This window comes from Branchiostoma floridae, unplaced genomic scaffold (genome assembly GCF_000003815.2).
Source record: "Branchiostoma floridae strain S238N-H82 unplaced genomic scaffold, Bfl_VNyyK Sc7u5tJ_1456, whole genome shotgun sequence".
NCBI classification, from domain to species: Eukaryota; Metazoa; Chordata; class Leptocardii; order Amphioxiformes; family Branchiostomatidae; genus Branchiostoma; species Branchiostoma floridae.
The window spans coordinates 163,537-182,400 of NW_023365722.1; the positions used below are offsets into that span (position 1 = coordinate 163,537).

Genomic DNA, 18,864 nt, shown 5'->3' on the forward strand with positions numbered 1-18,864 from the left:
GTATTTCGTGATGTGTTTCGTGATGTGTTTTGTGATGCGTTTCGTGATGTGTTTCGTGATGCGCTTCGTGATGTGCTTTGCGATGTGTTTCGTGATGTGCTTCGTGATGCGTTTCGTAATGCGTTTCGTGATGCGTTTCGTGATGCGATTCGTGATGCGTTTCGTGTTTCGTGATGCGTTTCGTGATGTGTTTCGTGATGTGTTCCAGATCAACCTGTGGTCCGTGCACATGGATCCTCAGCTGTTCCCGGAGCCGAACACCTTCCAACCCGAACGTTTCCTGGATCAGGACGGAAACTTCGTCAAACACGAGGCGCTCATCCCGTTTTCTCTCGGTAAGGGTACAGTCACAAAGCGGTCGTGCGATCGCTAACGTTGGGAATTTCTGGTAACAGCCATGTATGTGTCCTATAAAAAAGTCTTTATTTGTAGGGGGGACTTGTAGATTGTCTTGTTTGTTTGTTTGTTTGTTTGTTTGTTTGAACCTTTATTTATTCATGAGAAGCTCAAATCGGCCAGCAGGCCATCTGCTCATCTTAGCAGCCTCAGCTGAGGTAATAGACATCAGATATATGGGCAGGAACGATAAAAAAGGTACACTTTTAGAAAGTATATGGCTCCAAGGTTTGTAAATGATAAGTGACTGTGATAAGAATAAGGGCAGATTGACCAAGGGTTTGACAAAATTACCACGTCTTGAGGTTAAGTACATAACGAGTTTTACACAAGCCAACACATGCTAGCCTTTTGCGGCAATATGAGTCGATAAGTTCCGAAAATTCGCAGAGCCTTGGAAGAGTTGATATCTTTTGGAACAATCGAAATGTAATGCGCGCACAGAATGTTATTCATAGAATAAAGTTAGTGTGGCCTTACTGAAGGACTGATGTATTCCCAACCGAGATGCCCAACCCAGTATTGAACTGATGTATTCTAGGTATAAACTAATTGAAACATGAAGCTCATCTGCAAGGTTACCAAACTGCAGGGACATTTCAATATCATGTTTCATGATACTTACCCTTTTTTTCTTATTTAGGCCACCGGGCATGTCTTGGTGAACAGCTGGCCAGGATGGAACTCTTCTTGTTGTTCGTCTCCCTGATGCAGCGTTTCACGTTCCACCTGCCAGAGGGCGCACCTGAGCCTTCCATGTTAGGAATCTATGACCATAATACCCATGTCAATCTGCCGTTTCCATTTGATTTGTGTGCTGTCCCACGTGGTTAGCTTCTACAGAAATGTTGATGAAGGTAGTATAGCATATTATATAGGGTCTCGTTCCTGTATTACTCCGAGTGGGCACATGGGGGTGGGTAAGTGGCTAGGGCAGAAAAATATTATTGTCCTTGCTCTATCTAACTTAACGTAATTAAAGATCACATAACCCTTCATCAAACGCTAAAAGGAGTAATGTTTTAAGGTAATCATATAAATGTTATACATTGAACCCTCAAACACGTGCACCCGAGTGGGGTCCATTTGGACCCCAGGCGTAAATTTTAAAGTACCATTTGAACATTTTTTAACTGACGATAAAATCCTTCCTTGACTTTGTCAGTCAATATCTTTTTTACCTTCTCCTAAGTTTTTATGAAGATTTGTACAATACTGTGGAAGCTATAAAGAAAGTCCGTGATCAGTCCGTGAACTTACATTGACGAAGCAATTTATGCACAATGATCACCGATAGGAATTCAAAATGAGATGTTACGAATAAAACATTTTGGGGTCCGTTTGGACCCCACTCGGTCATTTTAGTCGCAAAAAAGGGTCAATTCTAGTTTTAGGAAATGGCTGGGAAAGGTTCTGAAAAACGAAATTTGACTTAATTATGTTGACAACTATCTAGTTTTAGATAAGTGTATAAATTACACGTATATGATCGACTTCTGAAATGGCGAAGTACAGACGTATATGTAAGAAACACCAACTGTAGCCTCGTTTTAGTACATGACCTTGGATGACTTCGGGAAATCCAAAATGGTTGCCGTAGTTGGCAAGTTGTTCATGGCATACTTGATGAAGGTACAATAGCTTTTCATTCTCTCTAACAGTAATGACTTTATCAAATTTCCTAGACTTTGTTCTTAGCTGTCATTGTTATAACTGCAATAGTCATTCCATATTATATAAGAAAATAGCTAAAAATAAGCATAATATGTTTATTTGCAAAATGATTCCCTAAGATCGATTGCATATACAGTCTCAATGTAAGACTATGAGTAAGGTAAGAAATTATATGTTTACACTAATAGAAAATGTTATTATCATATGCATTTTGATGAATACACACTAATGTGTGAATTTAACCATAAGGTACTTACTAAAAGTATCTATAATTGTGGGGTTTTAATCTTTCTTTTAACTGTCCCACGTTCTGAGTAAAACATATGAATTGAGTAAACCAAAACTTAATTTCTGTTAGCAATATGTTAACACTATGACCTAAATGTTTGTCTTGGGTATAAAAACCATCATATAGGTATTAAATGTTTAAGGTATAAATATGCAAAGATATTAATAATGGAATTAAATTTATCAGTCGTGGAACTGTCTGAGAGATGTGTTGTTGGTACCAACATACAAAAACTCACCCTGCTTGAGTATCCTTCTCCACAGTTAACAACAAAACGCCCACTGCAGTTTAAGACAATCAGCTAGGGGGCTCACAAATACACCACTTACTCCCTGCCCCAAAAGCTATCTACAGCTTTAAAACCACGGCTGTTTCCGAAGGTTGTTGCAGTGCGATGTAAAGCTGATGTAGGGGAATTGACAGATGTTTTCTAGACCCGTACCCACCAGTTATATGAACCAAATACAAAAACATGTATACATTACATACAGGTCCGCTGCAGAACCGTAAGCAACCGCCAGGATACCCATTGTTGGAATTAGCGTAAGTTTTACCAAGGATGTTGTACCCACCTACTAAATATCATGAAAATTCATTCACAGTTTTTTCTCTAGTTAACGTTGTGCTGTTTACATCAAACACATAAGCATCCCCAACCCGAGGTTACATTACTATTTTGCACCAACTATAAAAAGGTAACATCATATTATCACTGAAAACATATTTGGGATGCATTTCTAATCATCTTCCACTGGTTTTTGATTCAGTTGCAATAGGCGATTTCTTCAAAACTTAACTTGCATCTGTATTCAGACTAACTTAAAAATACTTTTTGATTTCTTTATAAGAAGTCGGTCAGTATTCCATACTTCCAAACACCAAATAAGGAAATGGTGTATCGATTCACAAAGCTACAAGTTTGGAGAAACAGATTATTGTACAATGAACATTGCACTCTATAACACCAGTGGAAGCCTTGGGAATGCAACATATAACATACATGTCACATACACATCCTACCCATGACAACACTAACGAAAGCCTATTCAGTGTTGCCAAATATTTTTCTTTCCAACACAAACAAAATGGCAGCTCCACAGTGATAACAGGGTTCTGGGCTTTAACACAGAGACATAATGCCTGATTAGCTTTTTGTGCTGCACGTGGGCCTCATAGAATAGACCAATCATGGAGCCCCTCCCACTTACGTCAAAGCGTAAAACAGAATTTTTTTTCAAAACTCTACTCTCCGATTGGTTGATATGCTAATTTTGATAGACAGCTCGAGAATCAGTTTGTAGCTAATCTTTGCTTGAACGGCTGTATTCAGAGTCTTGCATTCTTCTGGACACTGATGCCGTTCGCTGCCCATGAACCGTGCACCCCCGAGGTACTGAAAGACTTGAGAAGAAGAGAAAAGGAGTACCTTTATCAGCAGGCAAAGGAAGATACAAAAGGAGCAAGAGAGGAGCACCTAACTCCGAGTCGGTAACGTAGCCTTACGTACTCTGTCCTTTGCCTTGTTACGGTAACCAACAACACAACCGACGTCTACTGGTCAGTGGTGCTTCCCTCATAATCAGCTACACTGACTGAAAAAGACGAAAAAAGCTGGACTATAGTTGTTAAAAAAAGAAGAAGGATTAGAAGAAGAAGGAACTAGAGGTAGGAAAGAAAGAATGAAAGCTTCATCCTAACTCTCCTCTGGATATAGACTGCTCAGGTACTCAATACCAACAAGTCTTGTAGTGACTGCCTTACTCCCACTCTTCTAAAAAAAAAAAACGTTTGACAAGACCACGCAAGGTACTCAATAAAACCTGAGTGAGGATTGGCATTAAGTGCCTTTTTCAAAGGAACAATATCGGGATCTGTCACGGATTTGGTCTCAGTACCCTCTGGTATCTTATTCGACCATCCTAACCAAAAAGGCCTGCAAGTCGTCAGACAAAGACTGTGTAGAAATTCAGCCATGTTTAACAACAGCACTGCCATCTCTTTGGTTGCCGACGAGAAACCATTTGAAGAGTTTGACTGGCATCACCAATGTCTCCTGTGGAACTTACAGAACAGGACCATCTCCCTTGCCCAAGCTGAGGAAGCCTGCTCCATGTACAAGAGTGTCGCCGTGTTGGAAACAGCACCTGCCGTCATCTTCTGCTTGGTAGGAATTTTCATAGTCATCACCAACGCTGTTGTGTTATGGGGAATCGCCGTAACACGTGAACTCCACAAGCCGCTCTACTTCTACATGTCAAATCTGGCAACGTCGGACATTTTTGGAGGTCTTGCACTCGTGATCAAAACTGTCGTCGACACAAAGGACACAACATGGCGAGAGACAATGACTACAGCAACTTTACTGTACCACAGTCAGGTATCGTCTGCTTCGGCTCTAGCTTTAATGTCTGTAGATACATATGTGGCTGTGAGGCATCCTATATACTTTCATACCCATGCTCACACAGCCAAACGTAATGCATGTGTCACCATTGTATCTTCATGGCTTATTCTATCGCTGTTAGACTTCTCACCCATTATGGGTTGGAACTGTCTTCATATGCATACCCAAGACTGTTTGGACTATATCTTCCACATTTCTTTTTTGGGGGTCTTAGCTGCCGTATTCATCTTGTTAATCAGTGTCATACTGTTCACAAATATCAGTGTATACGTTGCTATCAAACAAAGGCAAAAGAGAAGGATTGGACAGCTAGTGGGGGCCCGAGCAATTGCAAACAATTCATCTGGACAAAACATAACCGACAACGCCGCTGAAAACGAGGCAGATAGAAAATTTAAAAAGAGCGTCCAGAAAGCAAGGACGGTTATGTTTCATGTAGTGATATCTTTGATCTTTTGGGTCTTACCTGTGCCACTTCTTCTTTGCATCAAAGATAGAGAAAACTGTCCAATTCCTATTGAGCAAGGGACATCTGCTTTAGCCGTGTTCTTTACTTTGAACTCGGTGATCAATCCTATAGCAAGCATTGTCCGCACGCCGGACTTGAGGAAGGGAATCCGTAAGAACGTCACGGGCATTCGTCAGGCACTTGTCATTATGATAAGGGGAAACCGTGTAGATCCACAGGGCGAATAAAATTGCATCGGGCAATGTAGAGAATATTCAGGGTGGTCGCGGCCCAGCCTGACTAAAATCGCGCCCCTAGCGGCCGGCCCTACAACTGCCGAGGAGGGGGTCATTAACCCTAGCCAACGAGAGATTGTGTAAATACAGGCTAGGGTGGTGCCATAACGTGAAATGAACTAAAAAAAATTCAGAGCAGTCCACCCTAGAATATAGCAAAACTGTTAACCAGGGCATAAACGTAATAGAGTGAAAATCTTCTCACGATTGAAGAAGCAGACTAGATAAAACATGTAGATCACAAGACCAAAACAGCATTTATCAAATTAAGTTGTACGGGAAATTGTATATAAGTTGTATACTTAGTGCAAACGCATATGATTCTGTCCATTCTGCCCAAAGCATATTGAAGATGAATTTCATTTTATAATGGAATGTTCTAGATACGATATTTTTCGCAATGAATTATTCACGTTTTTCGAATCAATTACAAGAAATTTCAAAATACTCGATGCTACAAACAGATTTATATATATCTTTAGATGTCAGAACTTCCATTATGCAAAAATGGGCAAAATATTAAGGACTGCCTTGCTATTAGAAAGAACACCGGAACCAATGATTAGCCTACTTCATTATATTACTGTATCAAAGAATTATACAAGCCCTTATTGTTAAGACAACTAGGATATAAAGCTTAATCCTATACCTCTATTTTGCACTTTGTAAATTTGAGTTTTCGTGCAGTGGGACTTAATGATTTTGAGGCCAATGCTCAACCAGATACGCCACACTAACCCCACACATCCACACAAAGAGCCAATCAATATTGAAAGGGTCCTTGATTACAACCAATGGGACTGATCAAAGTACAGACAACATTGTGTATTGACACTAGTAGGTTGATGAGGCATTGTTATCCATGGCAACAACCAACTGGGAATGAGAGACAATTTTACTCTTTGCTGTATGTCATTCTGTGTATTAAACCGCATCCATAAATGGGGTTATACGTGCAGCAAACTTGTTGATGCTTTAGAAATATGAAATGTCGTACTAGTTTATGTTAGTTTGACTTCCAAAAAACTTTGACAGCCGAAAAAGACGAAGATATTCCATCCAAAATTCTGATGAGTAAAATGTGCTGAGATGGAAAACAGTTTATTCATATAACTAAAGCATGTGCTGGAAAATAAACTGTTGTAAATAATATATAAGTATATTAACCCAATGCTTGTCTTGAATAGAAAAACCGATATACATGTCATTAGGTATTGAATGTTTATGATATGAATATGCAAAATTAATAAAAGAATTTAACTTATTAGTCGTGGAACTGAGAGTTTTTGTTGTTGTATCAGAATGTAAAAAAAAAGACCCACCCCTGCTTGAGTATCCTCCAAAGTTAACAACAAAACGCCCACTGCAGTTCAAAACAATCAGGTAAGGGGGCTCACCACTTACTCCCTGCCCCAAGAGCTATCCACATCTTTAACCCTATTCAGACCAGGCACAAATACATGGTTAGAAACGAAATTAGCTATTTTTATTTAAAAAAAATACTTGTCAATAAACGAAACACGAAACGATAGAAATTTCTTCAAACTTTCTAAAATTGTTGCCAACTAAATATGAGGAAAACTCAATACTGAATTCGGTGGCTCTAGCGTAACCCGTTCTGGAATTATGAGAATGGAAGTTGTCGCGGTCGTCAAAAGAGCCCCCCCCCCCCCCCCCCTCCACGTCTGAATAGGGTTAATATCACGATCGTTCAAGCTTCAAGAAGCTTACATAAAGCGGATGGAGGGGAATTGACCTTGGTCCCATTCACAGTTTACCTAGCCTGATTTAATCGCGACTTAATTTTGGCCCGTCTAGCACATTGCAGAGCAAGTTACAGCCCTGACAGCGGAGTTTGCGTTACACAGACTAGTATCTACAGTTTACCTAGTTGTGCTGTTTACATCAAACACATATGCATTCCCGACCGTACGTCAATAGCAAAACTCAAAACAATCCTGGCACAGGTAATGATATAGCAAATCACTTCAGTCGCTTTTCTGTCATTTGTAGCTTTATTGGAAAGTTTACTAAGGCTCTATCTTTATTTTTCTGACATTTGCCTAAAATGATGAAATGATTAATGTCAGAAGAGGTAATCTTCATGATTAATGTCAGAAGAGGTAAATCTTCACAATTCTGTCAGGCAAGTCACTATGGACAGACTTGGCTGTATACCTATCGTCCATTTTTTACGTAAGGTTAGATGGTAACATTGCCGCCATTACGTAAGCTCACGCGAGAAGAAACGTTAACAAACGAGACTTAGACTATGTACCTAGTTTAGTTTGCTCGGCTTGTCACGGCTATATAAACCCCATTGTCCACGCGGCGCGTCAGTGCACGGGATGAGATAGACAGCAAAGAAGACACAGTTAAATTGTAACACTCGATTCCGTGTTAAACAAAAGAATTACGTATAAAAACCTTGCCATCTTATTGGTCTCAACTGTCTTGATTCGAAGATGTTTCTTAGCTGCGGTCTTATGACGAAGAAGATGTGGTTTCAGCTCATCTGCCTGTCTGTTTTCTACGTTTGTTTTGCCGCTGCAGGTAAGATCTGATTATTCTTCCATTGCGTGGTTTACATAGGCAAAAGGTCGTCTTCGGTATATGTAGCACCTTAGCAACCCATGTTTTAACGTGTGGCTCAACACAATGTAATTTGTATTGTTTGCTTTACAAAAAGGTATGACGAAGTTCTTAAATTACAGAAAGATTATAGTTATCAATATCAGAACAAGATTGAATATAAATTATTTCTATTTTTTCTCATTCGAAACAGTTCTTTCTCAACACTGTATCGCTTTATTTCATGCGGTGGTAAATTTGTTTGTGTAGTTGAAAGTGCCATTTTAATAGGTGGAAGAAATAACTTCTGAATAGTGGATTTCTGTTAACAACGCATCGCCAGCTGTTACGTGGTATAATCAGAAAGATCGAGCAGATAAAAGAGGCAGATAAACACCAAATAAAACAGGCTTTTAGATATGTTTATTTCGCCCTTTCTCAAGCCCAGGTACTCTCTGTCGTACGGTAGCTTTATGCGACACTATCGGGAGCAACTTGAGGGCGTTCTTACGATTGTAGTAGAAGTGTACGAAAGCCTTCAATTTTGTGACGGACAAATTGTCGTAAATCCTTGCCAATAGATTTTTTCTCATCATCTTACAAAACATCGCACGACGTAAAATTGCAAGACAAAATGGCTGTGAATTCTTTGACAAAATCTACGCCATTTTGAAAACTTTGGTCTTGATCACATGTAGGGGCCATGTGCTCGGTAATGCATGGTTTTATTATCTAGTGTGTTAAGTCTTAAATTCGGGTTGATTACACAGTCGATAAGAAAGACGAGCAAACAACACTGCTGGTGTTTTGTTACAAACACCGCTTCTTCGTTCACTTCATGTCAATCAAAATTGAACCAGGTTAAGTACTTCCAAAACAACCATTTTGGTACGTCTGTAAAGATTAGACATCCATTACACATCGTCCTATGATTGCTTTTTTTAACTTGGGGCATTTTTAGGACAGCCATGCATGTGTCCTACAATGTTCAGCTGTCTTGCTGCACAAAACGCTCTCTTGGATCCGTGTTGGTGGTTGGCTCTGCCACTGCCAGGTTTTTAACCCAAAACTATGGATTGATATGCAAAGGAGGTAAATATGAATAGAAACCCCGAGGCCCTTCGTTGTCTTTTATACATCAACGACCGGAGGTCGGGACTAGGCTAGTACATATTTCACTCCATAATCTTTTATTATTAAGGGGCCATTACAACGAACATTACGCGTATCATTAAGTGTCTTATAGACACTCTTGTTCTTGGATACAGAAAAATGTAGCTGTTCGATGATCACGAATTGAGCACGTTTAATAGCCCCAGCTGAATCATTTTGCCTGTGGTCACAGGAAGTGAAATAAAGCGAACAACAGTAATTATATCTGCACAGCTGTTATATGACTGCCTTATAAAAGGTGGGGTGTCATCTTGTGATGTACTTATGGTGCTAGTAGTGACAAAATATTGGCCCGCTCAGGATCGAATGGTGCCTTTATGGTTAGTTTGGCAAACATAGATTGTCTACAGTTTATCTAGGAAACAGTTTTATAATAATTGTAAAATGGATTTTAAGATAACAACAATGTGCTCTCGAAAGGAGTTAAACATAAAGGTGTGGCCTGTCGTACAGCTGTCGCCAAATAGCTGCATCTGATGACTAATTCAGAAAAAAAAAACACACAAATACATCTTACATTAGAACAGTAGGGTTCTGCAAGACGTAGAAAATGAAGATGTTATGATCGTTTGTTGTGATATAAGCCTTTTTTCATTCGCAAATTGTTTTGCATTACAACATCATAGCATTTTATGCTGAGTATGCATTCAAAATTGCGTAACAAATCATAAGACACATTTTACGTGTCTATTGCACGGGTATTCACACGTGTTTTTTTGGCCCGTATTCCCGTTATTGTCACATTGTTATACATGTAATATTTACACAAGCCCAATGACCTACTCTACAATAGGGTACCAGCGGCTATTGTCCTTGTTGTGTGGACAGCCATTTTAGAAATTTGCTATTAGTGTTGACCTATTAATTATCATGTCACTGTCAACTAGTACTATTTAGAAGTTAAATGTCTCCCAGTCAGCATGTAACATTTTGGGACGTTATAAGTAAAACGGGTATAACCATCCTTCTGTGTAACACACTAGTTTAGCTAGCTGTATCTGCATACGGGTCTCACAGCCCTTCGGCGTACCACACACTCAGGCTTCTGTATCTGTATAGCCGGTATAACCGGATGCCCTAAGTCTAAGTCTAAGTAAGTGTAACCACCCATCAACGTAACGAACCAGGTATTATATCTGTATATGTATATGTATACCTAGTATAACCACCCTCCGGCGTAACACCAGCTTAATTCGCAGGCACGCGGCATAGCAGCAGCTGGTTATGTTAAAATGAACGACCCATCACACATAACCTTTGCATATCTACTGTAGGTGCTGTTATAAGATATCTAATGAGGATGCCCCTACAATATATGATGAAATCTAGTTCCATTATACTAGAATAATAGAAAAATACTTTTTCTAAGTAGTTGTTTGTTGGGCAATTATATATTATCTATGTATTACTTCATTTTATGTTAAAATCGGTTAAATGTCATTCATTTAAAGTTTATTCTACCGGACATAAAAAGGCTTTTAATATTCCCCCAAGAATATGGTTTTCTTAAGAAAGTACTTCGTTCTAACAGGATTTACCTGTAAAACTAGGTCAGACTCTTTCTATTTGTGTAGTAGTTTGGTGTGTGTAATTCTAATATTTGTATAGGACTAAAGGTCGGAGCTGTTTTACTTGATTAGTTTTTCACATGGAGATATTTAGGACAAGCCAAAATGTCATTTAGAGCTGATAAGTAAAAAAAGAACGAATTTAAAAGAAAGAGTGTAAAAGGAATTGTCAATAGAGTTTTCGTTTAGAAATCAAGATTAATACTAACTGGGGACAAACATTTATAACCTAAAAGAGAAAAGATGGTAAGCTAGGATTTTTATCAAAACAATGCCCCCCTCCCTCCCAGCCGAAGCAGAGGTGTCTGTTCTTGTCGGTGGCACAGCTGTAATGACGTGTCCTATTGGTGACGTCACTGCCTACAGAACCACGTGGATGAAAGGGAGCGTCCTATTGGCTGAGGTAAGATTCAAACGTTATTTGGAGCTATATATAATTTCAAGCCTTCGACAGAATAAGAAGTCTTTTTGCCACCTTCATGGTGATTGGTTTCCTACCAAAACGTGACTTCAATAATTGGTCAAATGTAATTTGAAATTGATTGTTATTTTTCTTTTTACTTTGAAGATACCGCAAGCGGGACCGCCTCTTATCCCACCAACGGGAGCAGGGAGAGTGAGTGTAAACGGAAGTGACGTCATAATCCAAGGGGTCGCACTTCCGGATGAAGGCTCCTATAGCTGTTCTGTACTGGATACAAGTTTTGCTACTGTGATGTCTACCGTGGACCTCCTAGTTAGGGGTAGGTACTTTTGTTACCTGAGAAAATCTATTCGTATTATTTTGACTCCAGGGATCCCACTAATTGTTTCCAACTGCGTTACTTCTTGTTTTTGCTTTGATACGTATACTTTCTAACCATGTAATAACAAGGATACATATGTATTCTTTATAAGAATTGTAAAAAAATCTAACGATGCAAAACGAAATGATTCAGGGTCTATGTCTACGCTGAAAACTAAGTGGTCAACTTTCTTTCAAAAATTGTTTACAAACTCAAGTACACGTAGAAAGGTTGTGTATGCGGCGCAGTTTATAAAGTTCATATTCATAATTCTTTTGCATGATGTAACTTGCAAAAAAACACGTCTGATCTCCAATCGATACATCAGTCTAACTTTCTATTACCGAATAAGGGCATGGGTTCATATCCCACTTCTGACACCATGTCTCACGTCCTACGTTGTCGCGGACTGTGCTTCTACCTTTTGGTAGAGTTGTAATCAACTACACCACTCCGGACTACATTTGTTACTGGGTTATTCTCGGATTCTCTCTTCCGACTTTTCTCAGTCTTAGAGGGTTTAAACTCTCTGCAGCTGCCTGGTTCCTCTAATAGTCATACGTGCCATGTTTACATTTTAGTCTATGCTTATTAATCAAAATCACATGTTTCACCTATGTTTGCCCCAGCCCAGCCCCAGGCCCCCGTCATCACGATGGAGGGTTCCCCGGCCGCCGGTCAGCTGCAGCCCGGCACGAACCTGACACTGGTCTGTCACAGCTGGTGGGGCCGGCCGGCAGCTCAACTCACCTGGTACAGGGATGGGCACGGGGTTAATGGTAAGCAAACCCCCGTAAGGCCTACGTCACATTTCCGAACCGGGGCCCGTCCGGAACGAATGATATAAAAGATGCTATACTGCACAAGACGAAGATGGAACTTTTATGTGCATTCATTTATATTTTTCGTTTCCACAAACGGCCCGGCCGGGCCACGGTGTTACCGAGGAAAGAGAGCGGCTAATATCTGAAGCGTCTGACAGTTTCCAAAATCATGTCCAGTTTCTTCTCAATTCCCATGCCAATAACTCTTAAGTCTAACTATGGCTAATCAAATCGCTCATTGTCCTATCAATGATCATTGCGTTGTTGACACAGGTGATGTTAAGCCTGACTAAAATCGCGCTCCTAGCGGCCGACCCTACAATTGCCGCCGGTCTCGGGTCGGGGGTCATTAACCCCAGCCAGCGAGAGATTGTGTAAACACAGGCTAGGGTGATGTAGAGCTATTTATCCATTATCTCTAGGTTAGTAAGATTTATGACTTGTTTGGTACACCATTAGATCGTATGTCCTTTAACATGTGTGCCCCTAACATATTTTTTCTAGGCACCTATGCATCAGTGGAAGACCCAGAAGGTTTTGGCAACGCCACCCTGACAGTGCCATTAACGGTGACCGAGGCGGATGATGGTGCAGTTTACGAGTGTGTGTCATCTGGTCCGACTCCTGTCGTCACACAAACAACCATGGTCATACTGAACGTCGCTACAGGTCAGTTTGAATGGTAGAATTACTTTCACGTAAAATTTTTCTTACTGTTAGACATCTGCAACAAGCCGATCTCAAACATTATTTGTCAAGTCGTCAAAAATCCCAGAAGCGTTATGGTAGCTACTATTATGTCTGTTTGCGTGTTTGTGAGTGTGTTTGTGTGTATAAAATGTTCCACAAGACATCAATAAAAAGAGCTAACCAATAGCCCCATCTAGTGAGACGGGAAGAACTTGCATTGCATTCTGAAACATTTGTATCTGATAAAGTTCTGTTCTCTTTTTAGTTGAAACAACAGCTATGACCAAGACAACGGTGCCGTCACACGTGGACTATCCTGAGATGACGACACACCTGCCAAGTATGTAGATAACACGAAAAACAAGAAAGGGAATATTCTCGCTAACCTACAGAATGTTTCCCTGTAACATTTGCCAAATACTCGCACACAACACTATTTACCAATAGGCTCGCCCTATATACTGTTGTGTGCAAGTACATAAAAAAGAGTGAAAAAGAATGACCCTATATCTGCTTTTATTTTGCCAGATCATTAACATAATTATAATAGTACTGTCTGCGAGTAAAGAAAAAAGAAAAAAATTACTACCCTTCGTCCGTTTGTTTTTGACTGGGTCATTGATTTAATATACTATTATACTATACGGCTTGCCCATGGTATTGTGTGCGAGTTAAAAGGCCACCTGACCACTGCTTGGTTTCTGTCCACCCTGCATCTGCTTAGTTTTTGAGTCATTTAAGTCCAAAGTCAGACTAATGTAAAAATGTATGACATATTTTGTAACATATATTTCCTCCCCAGCCGGTGGAGTGAGCGCGCTTGCCGGTACAACAGCCATGCTGTCCTGTGACGTAGGAAACATACCGGTACTAAGAATCAGCTGGTCTAACGACAGGGGGCTGGTAGCTGAGGTACGTGTAGTTTTGTTTCCATGACAACAATATCCAATTAGATCTTATGGGGGCTAGATATTGACAGTTTCTCATTGGACTCCAATATCTGACAGCTACACCCCCACCACACCTCAACCACCAAGGAATCGACAAACAGAAAACGTGGCAAACTGGCAGATATCACACATGCTTTGATAGTTGTCTGGCCACCCGTAACTGATCGATCAGTGGTTCAATTGTTGGGTATAAACTTCTGGTGGTGACTTCTTCAATTAAGACAATTTTGGCAGGTAGGAATCTTACTGCACTGCGCCTTAATGCGGTAGGAAATTGCGAGTTTCCGTCAAATTCTTCTTGTTGTCTGGAAAGACAATTATACTGGCTTACCATTCTTGTTTAGATCCAATCTCATTTGCTGTGCATCTAATCTTTTCAAAAACTTCATCCCTGTTTCTTTTGTCTATTTAGCAAACAACCGGGGCACCTGCTCTGATCCCGCCCACACTGAGGGACAGGGTACAGGTGAACGGAAGTGACGTCATCATGGATCCGGTGCTGGTGTCGGACGAGGGCCAGTATACCTGTACTGTTCTACACAGGGACACGTTCCAAAGCTTTACCGATACCGTGGACCTATTGGTCAGAGGTACATACAATAAGATTAATTCTATCACTTCTATATTTTTCTCAGAAACATCTAACTTTTGCAACAGGAATGCACTTTGTAAACATTCTGCCATCATGAATTTAGATGTAAATAGACTACAATAGACACGTACAACATTTCTGAAAGAGGTTGAACGTGCTGTGTACAAATATGTCAAATAACGTTTATGCCTTAGAATCAGTACCGTAAATATTACGTTAAAATAAAGATTGTTGTTTTCAAATAATTTATTCATGAGAAGACAATAAAGATGCTGGTTGAATTGTTCCTATTAGTTTTCACATGAATAACTGAATTCTTGCTTCTTTTTTTCTAGTTCAACCTGAAGCTCCCGTCATCACGATAGAGGGTTCCCCGGCCGCCGGTCAGCTGCAGCCCGGCACGAACCTGACGCTGGTCTGTCACAGCTGGTGGGGCCGGCCGGCAGCTCAACTCAGCTGGTACAGGGATGGACAGGTGGTTAATGGTAAGCAAAGTTATCCAGGTAATTATAGAGTTATCATTCATGATGCATTCTTGGCTTAATTATGCCACTGCTGTGCACCAGTGCCAGTATGGGACATAGCCTAGGTTGTGCCAGGAAGCTACAGATTCGTCCGTGAAGATACAGCGGGGGTACCTTTCAGTGTTCTCACGATCACAATTTGCTCATGGCGTCTATTTGTTATCGAGTCTCGAATTTGGCTTCAAGTCCAGGCGCCCGACCGTGCCCTAAGATAGGCCGGTCGTGTCCTAAGATAATCCGGCGTTGCCATAAGTATTGCTGTTTAAGAACTATTTAACAGCAATTTGGGAAGCACAAAACTAATGCATTTTACAGATAGAAAATATGATCAATTTGCTTGATCGATGTATAACTAAGATAGCCAGCTGGCTGTGGCAGATCTGATCCACGTGTGTTGCCTACATATGCTAAGCCTTTTCCTTTACCTTACGACGCTAGGTGTGTACACGTCAGCCGTGGACGCTGACGGTTACGGGAACGCGACCTTGACCACGACCTTCACGGTGACGGAGGCTGACGACGGGGTGACGTACGAGTGCGTGTCGTCAGGACCTCGGCCCGTCATCACTGAGAGGGTGGACATCACCTTAGGCGTTCTCTTTCCAACCACCACACCGGGTAAGTTTGTGATTCGTTAGTTCATCATCATCATGTTGTTCCGTGCTAGTACTGCAGCCAGGCTACGGCCTTCTCATTAGCTTCTAGTAAGTCCCGGTTGGAGATGTTGGCGCCCAATACGCAGTCCTGTGTAATATGCCCCATTGTCTGGGTAGTGTGACCACAACGACACTGATCTGAGTTCAGCCGTCCCCATTTCAGTAGGTTATCTCTGTTTCTACCAACTCCGCATCTGACTCAAGAACATTCAAATTTCAAGTAATTACGTCACAACACAATAGCTTAAGTTCGGATTGCACTGACTCTGTCTAAACTTCATATAGCACTGATAGTATATGTATCATGTTGTACGGATGAATACGACAGATGGTCGTCGAAACATTTACTGAAAACTTACAGAAGGTTGTGTAACGAAGAAGACTTTGTTCAGTTGATCTACGAACCTGATGAAACTATTTACGGAATTAAAATACTGTATTCTTCATTTTTAAGGGATACTGTACTTGTTCAATTACACCAGTGAACATGTCTATATAAAATACCATGTTCTTGCTTCTCACAGACCCCACAACAAAAACTACGACGACAACAGAAGCTTCAACGATAACTGGAGCTACAACGATAAAATCTGCAACAGGAGAACCTACAACATCTGTCAATAGACAAACGAAGACACACACCACAGACAGCCCGGCCACAGCACCAGAGAGCACTGGTACGCACCAGACGACCGGAGAAGGAAGTAAGTTCAGATATGAGGAGTTTTTGATATGAAACTCTGAAAAAAGAGAGTCTAGAATTATGTTGTTGGTGCTGCAGCAAGATTGTGATTTAAAGATGACAGGCGGAGAAAACGCAGATCTGGACCAATATGCCGAATGACGTAGGGGTAATTCCTGACATCATAACATATTTTATAAAAACAGCTAACGCGAAAAAAAACTTGCATTATCACACAGCTGCGTGCAGATCTAGAGGACAAGCCAAACTACATACGAATGCGGTAATGGGAAGATGCAGATACAGATACGAACACTAATCACATCGTACAAAAACAATACTCTGTCGCCGGAGGTTACTCTACGGTCACAGAGCAACAAAGAGTTACTGAGTGCTTATTGGGCGAATGGTTGCCAAGGTCATGGAGACCTTTACATTAGAAAGCTTCTATGACAGAAATGTATCTTATTGTACTGCGCCATCCGACTGCAGTGGATGTTCATTCCTTGACAAAGACTGGTGCCGTTCAGTCAAAAATTTGGATGAGTCTAATTTTTGTGTTGAATATTACAGTTCAAATAGCTCAAAATGTTACATGTTTTTTTTTAGATGACACCACTGGAGTAGGTGGGGTTATAGAAGCCCAGTCGGGAACTCAGGGCCTTACCGAACCCCAGATCATCCTAGTGGTGGTCGGGTCCGCCATGGTACTTGTCATCCTCGTCGCTGGAGCAGTCGCAACGAACAAAGGGTGCTTTATGAAGAAGCGGGAAGCGGAGCTGGTGTCCAGCAGTCCAAGTAAGTAAAACATCGCATAAAAAGCAGGCAGAAGTTTTTAAAGATCAGAGGTAGTGATTTCATGTTATGTATACCACTATATGCTTATTGGTGGTGGTTGATGGACAGCCCAGTGCGCTTCGAAAATTATTCCGTCGTACACTGTGAAAAAGTGAAAACAATTAGAATAGTGATGGAACTTGAATAAAATTTTGGATATCTTGTCAAATCTTCAACCTCCTCTCCCCTTAGAAACAAATGGCTTCTACACCTTTCGTAGACAAGGCAACTATCGAATTTTTTTTTCTGTTTGTTTGTTTGTTTGTTTGTTTGTTTGTTTGTTTGTTCTAAACGTGGTGGGGTGTCAACATTGACGAAATAGAACTATTGAAGGACCAAGTGTGCTAAAACTACCAGCTTTGTCACTTTTCCCTTTACAAAAAAAAAACTATATGCACGTTATTGTTTCTTTTGTTCGTGTTATTTTGGGGTTTAATATATTCTAAACAATTTACGATTGCCGATCCAAAATGGCGGATCCAAAGGGACAGCAAAATTACATGTATGACGTCATTTACGAGGTGTATGACGTCATAAACAACTTGTCCTTCCCAGAAGACTATTCTGCCACCTAACGTTGTTTTACGGTACTACAGGCAAGTCCGTGGGGAGCAGCTACAGGGCTAACATCCTGTATGCCAACGCCGGAAACGGATATGACGGACCTGCTGATACCATGGAGATGGCAAACAAAGAACTAATCAAACCTCCACCAGAGAGAATCATTTAACGCTTAATATCAGTTTAATAAAGTAGTAACTCAGTATTGATAGGTTTCAATCAATGTATACTAGTATATAGATGTGTTAAAGTATGTCATTAACAGACTTAATGTTGTTTCAGAAAATCCAAATCGAAGAGATCCAAGCATATGTTTTCCTGAAATATATGCAACATTTTGAATAGAAATGCAACAGATATCACACTCAACGGTACATTAGTGAATATTATATATTTATAATCAATGCTGCACAATGAGAAATTCTGAAATGTTTTGTTTTTCCATTTTATCGGTATTCTAATCTTTTGTCACTACGAAATCCGTATATTTGTTGCAATGCAAGGATATGCAAATAAGACAACGCTTGTATTGGATTGCAAAATATGTCAGTCACAAGCTGAATTTCCTCTGTTCGTATTAATCATTTGAAGTACAAGTAAAGTTATTGCTATCATAGTACCAATAGAGAACATTGAAAGTAAATAAAAGTACATGTACTGGGTGTTCAACCATTTGTTAAATGTTGAATTAAAGCACAAAGTGAAATAAGTTGCAGCTTTTTGATCAAATTAGCGATTGCTTTTAATTTGGTGATTTGACAGAGCTAATCAATGATGAAAAGATTTTGCTTGATTTTAATACTTCTAAATAGGTTTGATCTTTTAATTGCATATTACATCTGCCATTTGAGTTATCTCTACCAAAACTATCGCAGCTATGTAAAAATGATCTTCATCCCTAATGCTTAATAAAACAGAGATAAATGTCTTCCAGGACACGCGTC

The 18,864-nt window shown here is 40.3% G+C and overlaps 2 protein-coding genes and 1 long non-coding RNA gene across 3 annotated transcripts in view; all 3 read left to right on the plus strand.

The window, feature by feature from the left end:
- The window catches only part of LOC118407760 (cytochrome P450 2D4-like), a 6,287-nt gene extending 4,980 nt beyond the window's left edge, over nucleotides 1–1,307 (plus strand). Inside the window, exons 6-7 of the mRNA XM_035808281.1 lie at nucleotides 209–335; nucleotides 1,040–1,307. Coding sequence (XP_035664174.1) covers nucleotides 209–335; nucleotides 1,040–1,230 — 318 coding nt within the window. The 3' untranslated portion in view covers nucleotides 1,231–1,307. The remainder of the gene's footprint in view (nucleotides 1–208; nucleotides 336–1,039) is intronic.
- Nucleotides 1,308–7,842: 6,535 nt separating this feature from the next.
- LOC118407761 lies at nucleotides 7,843–11,588 on the plus strand. Its single transcript, XR_004830181.1, has 3 exons — nucleotides 7,843–8,060; nucleotides 11,110–11,222; nucleotides 11,388–11,588. It is a non-coding gene; the product is annotated as an uncharacterized LOC118407761 (long non-coding RNA).
- Nucleotides 11,589–13,922: 2,334 nt separating this feature from the next.
- Nucleotides 13,923–18,493, plus strand: LOC118407754 (kin of IRRE-like protein 3). The gene is made up of 7 exons (XM_035808272.1): nucleotides 13,923–14,030; nucleotides 14,481–14,658; nucleotides 14,996–15,145; nucleotides 15,623–15,802; nucleotides 16,365–16,544; nucleotides 17,132–17,320; nucleotides 17,956–18,493. The coding sequence occupies exons 1-7, from the start codon at nucleotides 13,956–13,958 to the stop codon at nucleotides 18,087–18,089; spliced, it is 1,086 nt and encodes a 361-aa protein (XP_035664165.1). The 5' UTR covers nucleotides 13,923–13,955; the 3' UTR covers nucleotides 18,090–18,493.
- Nucleotides 18,494–18,864: the final 371 nt, after the last annotated feature.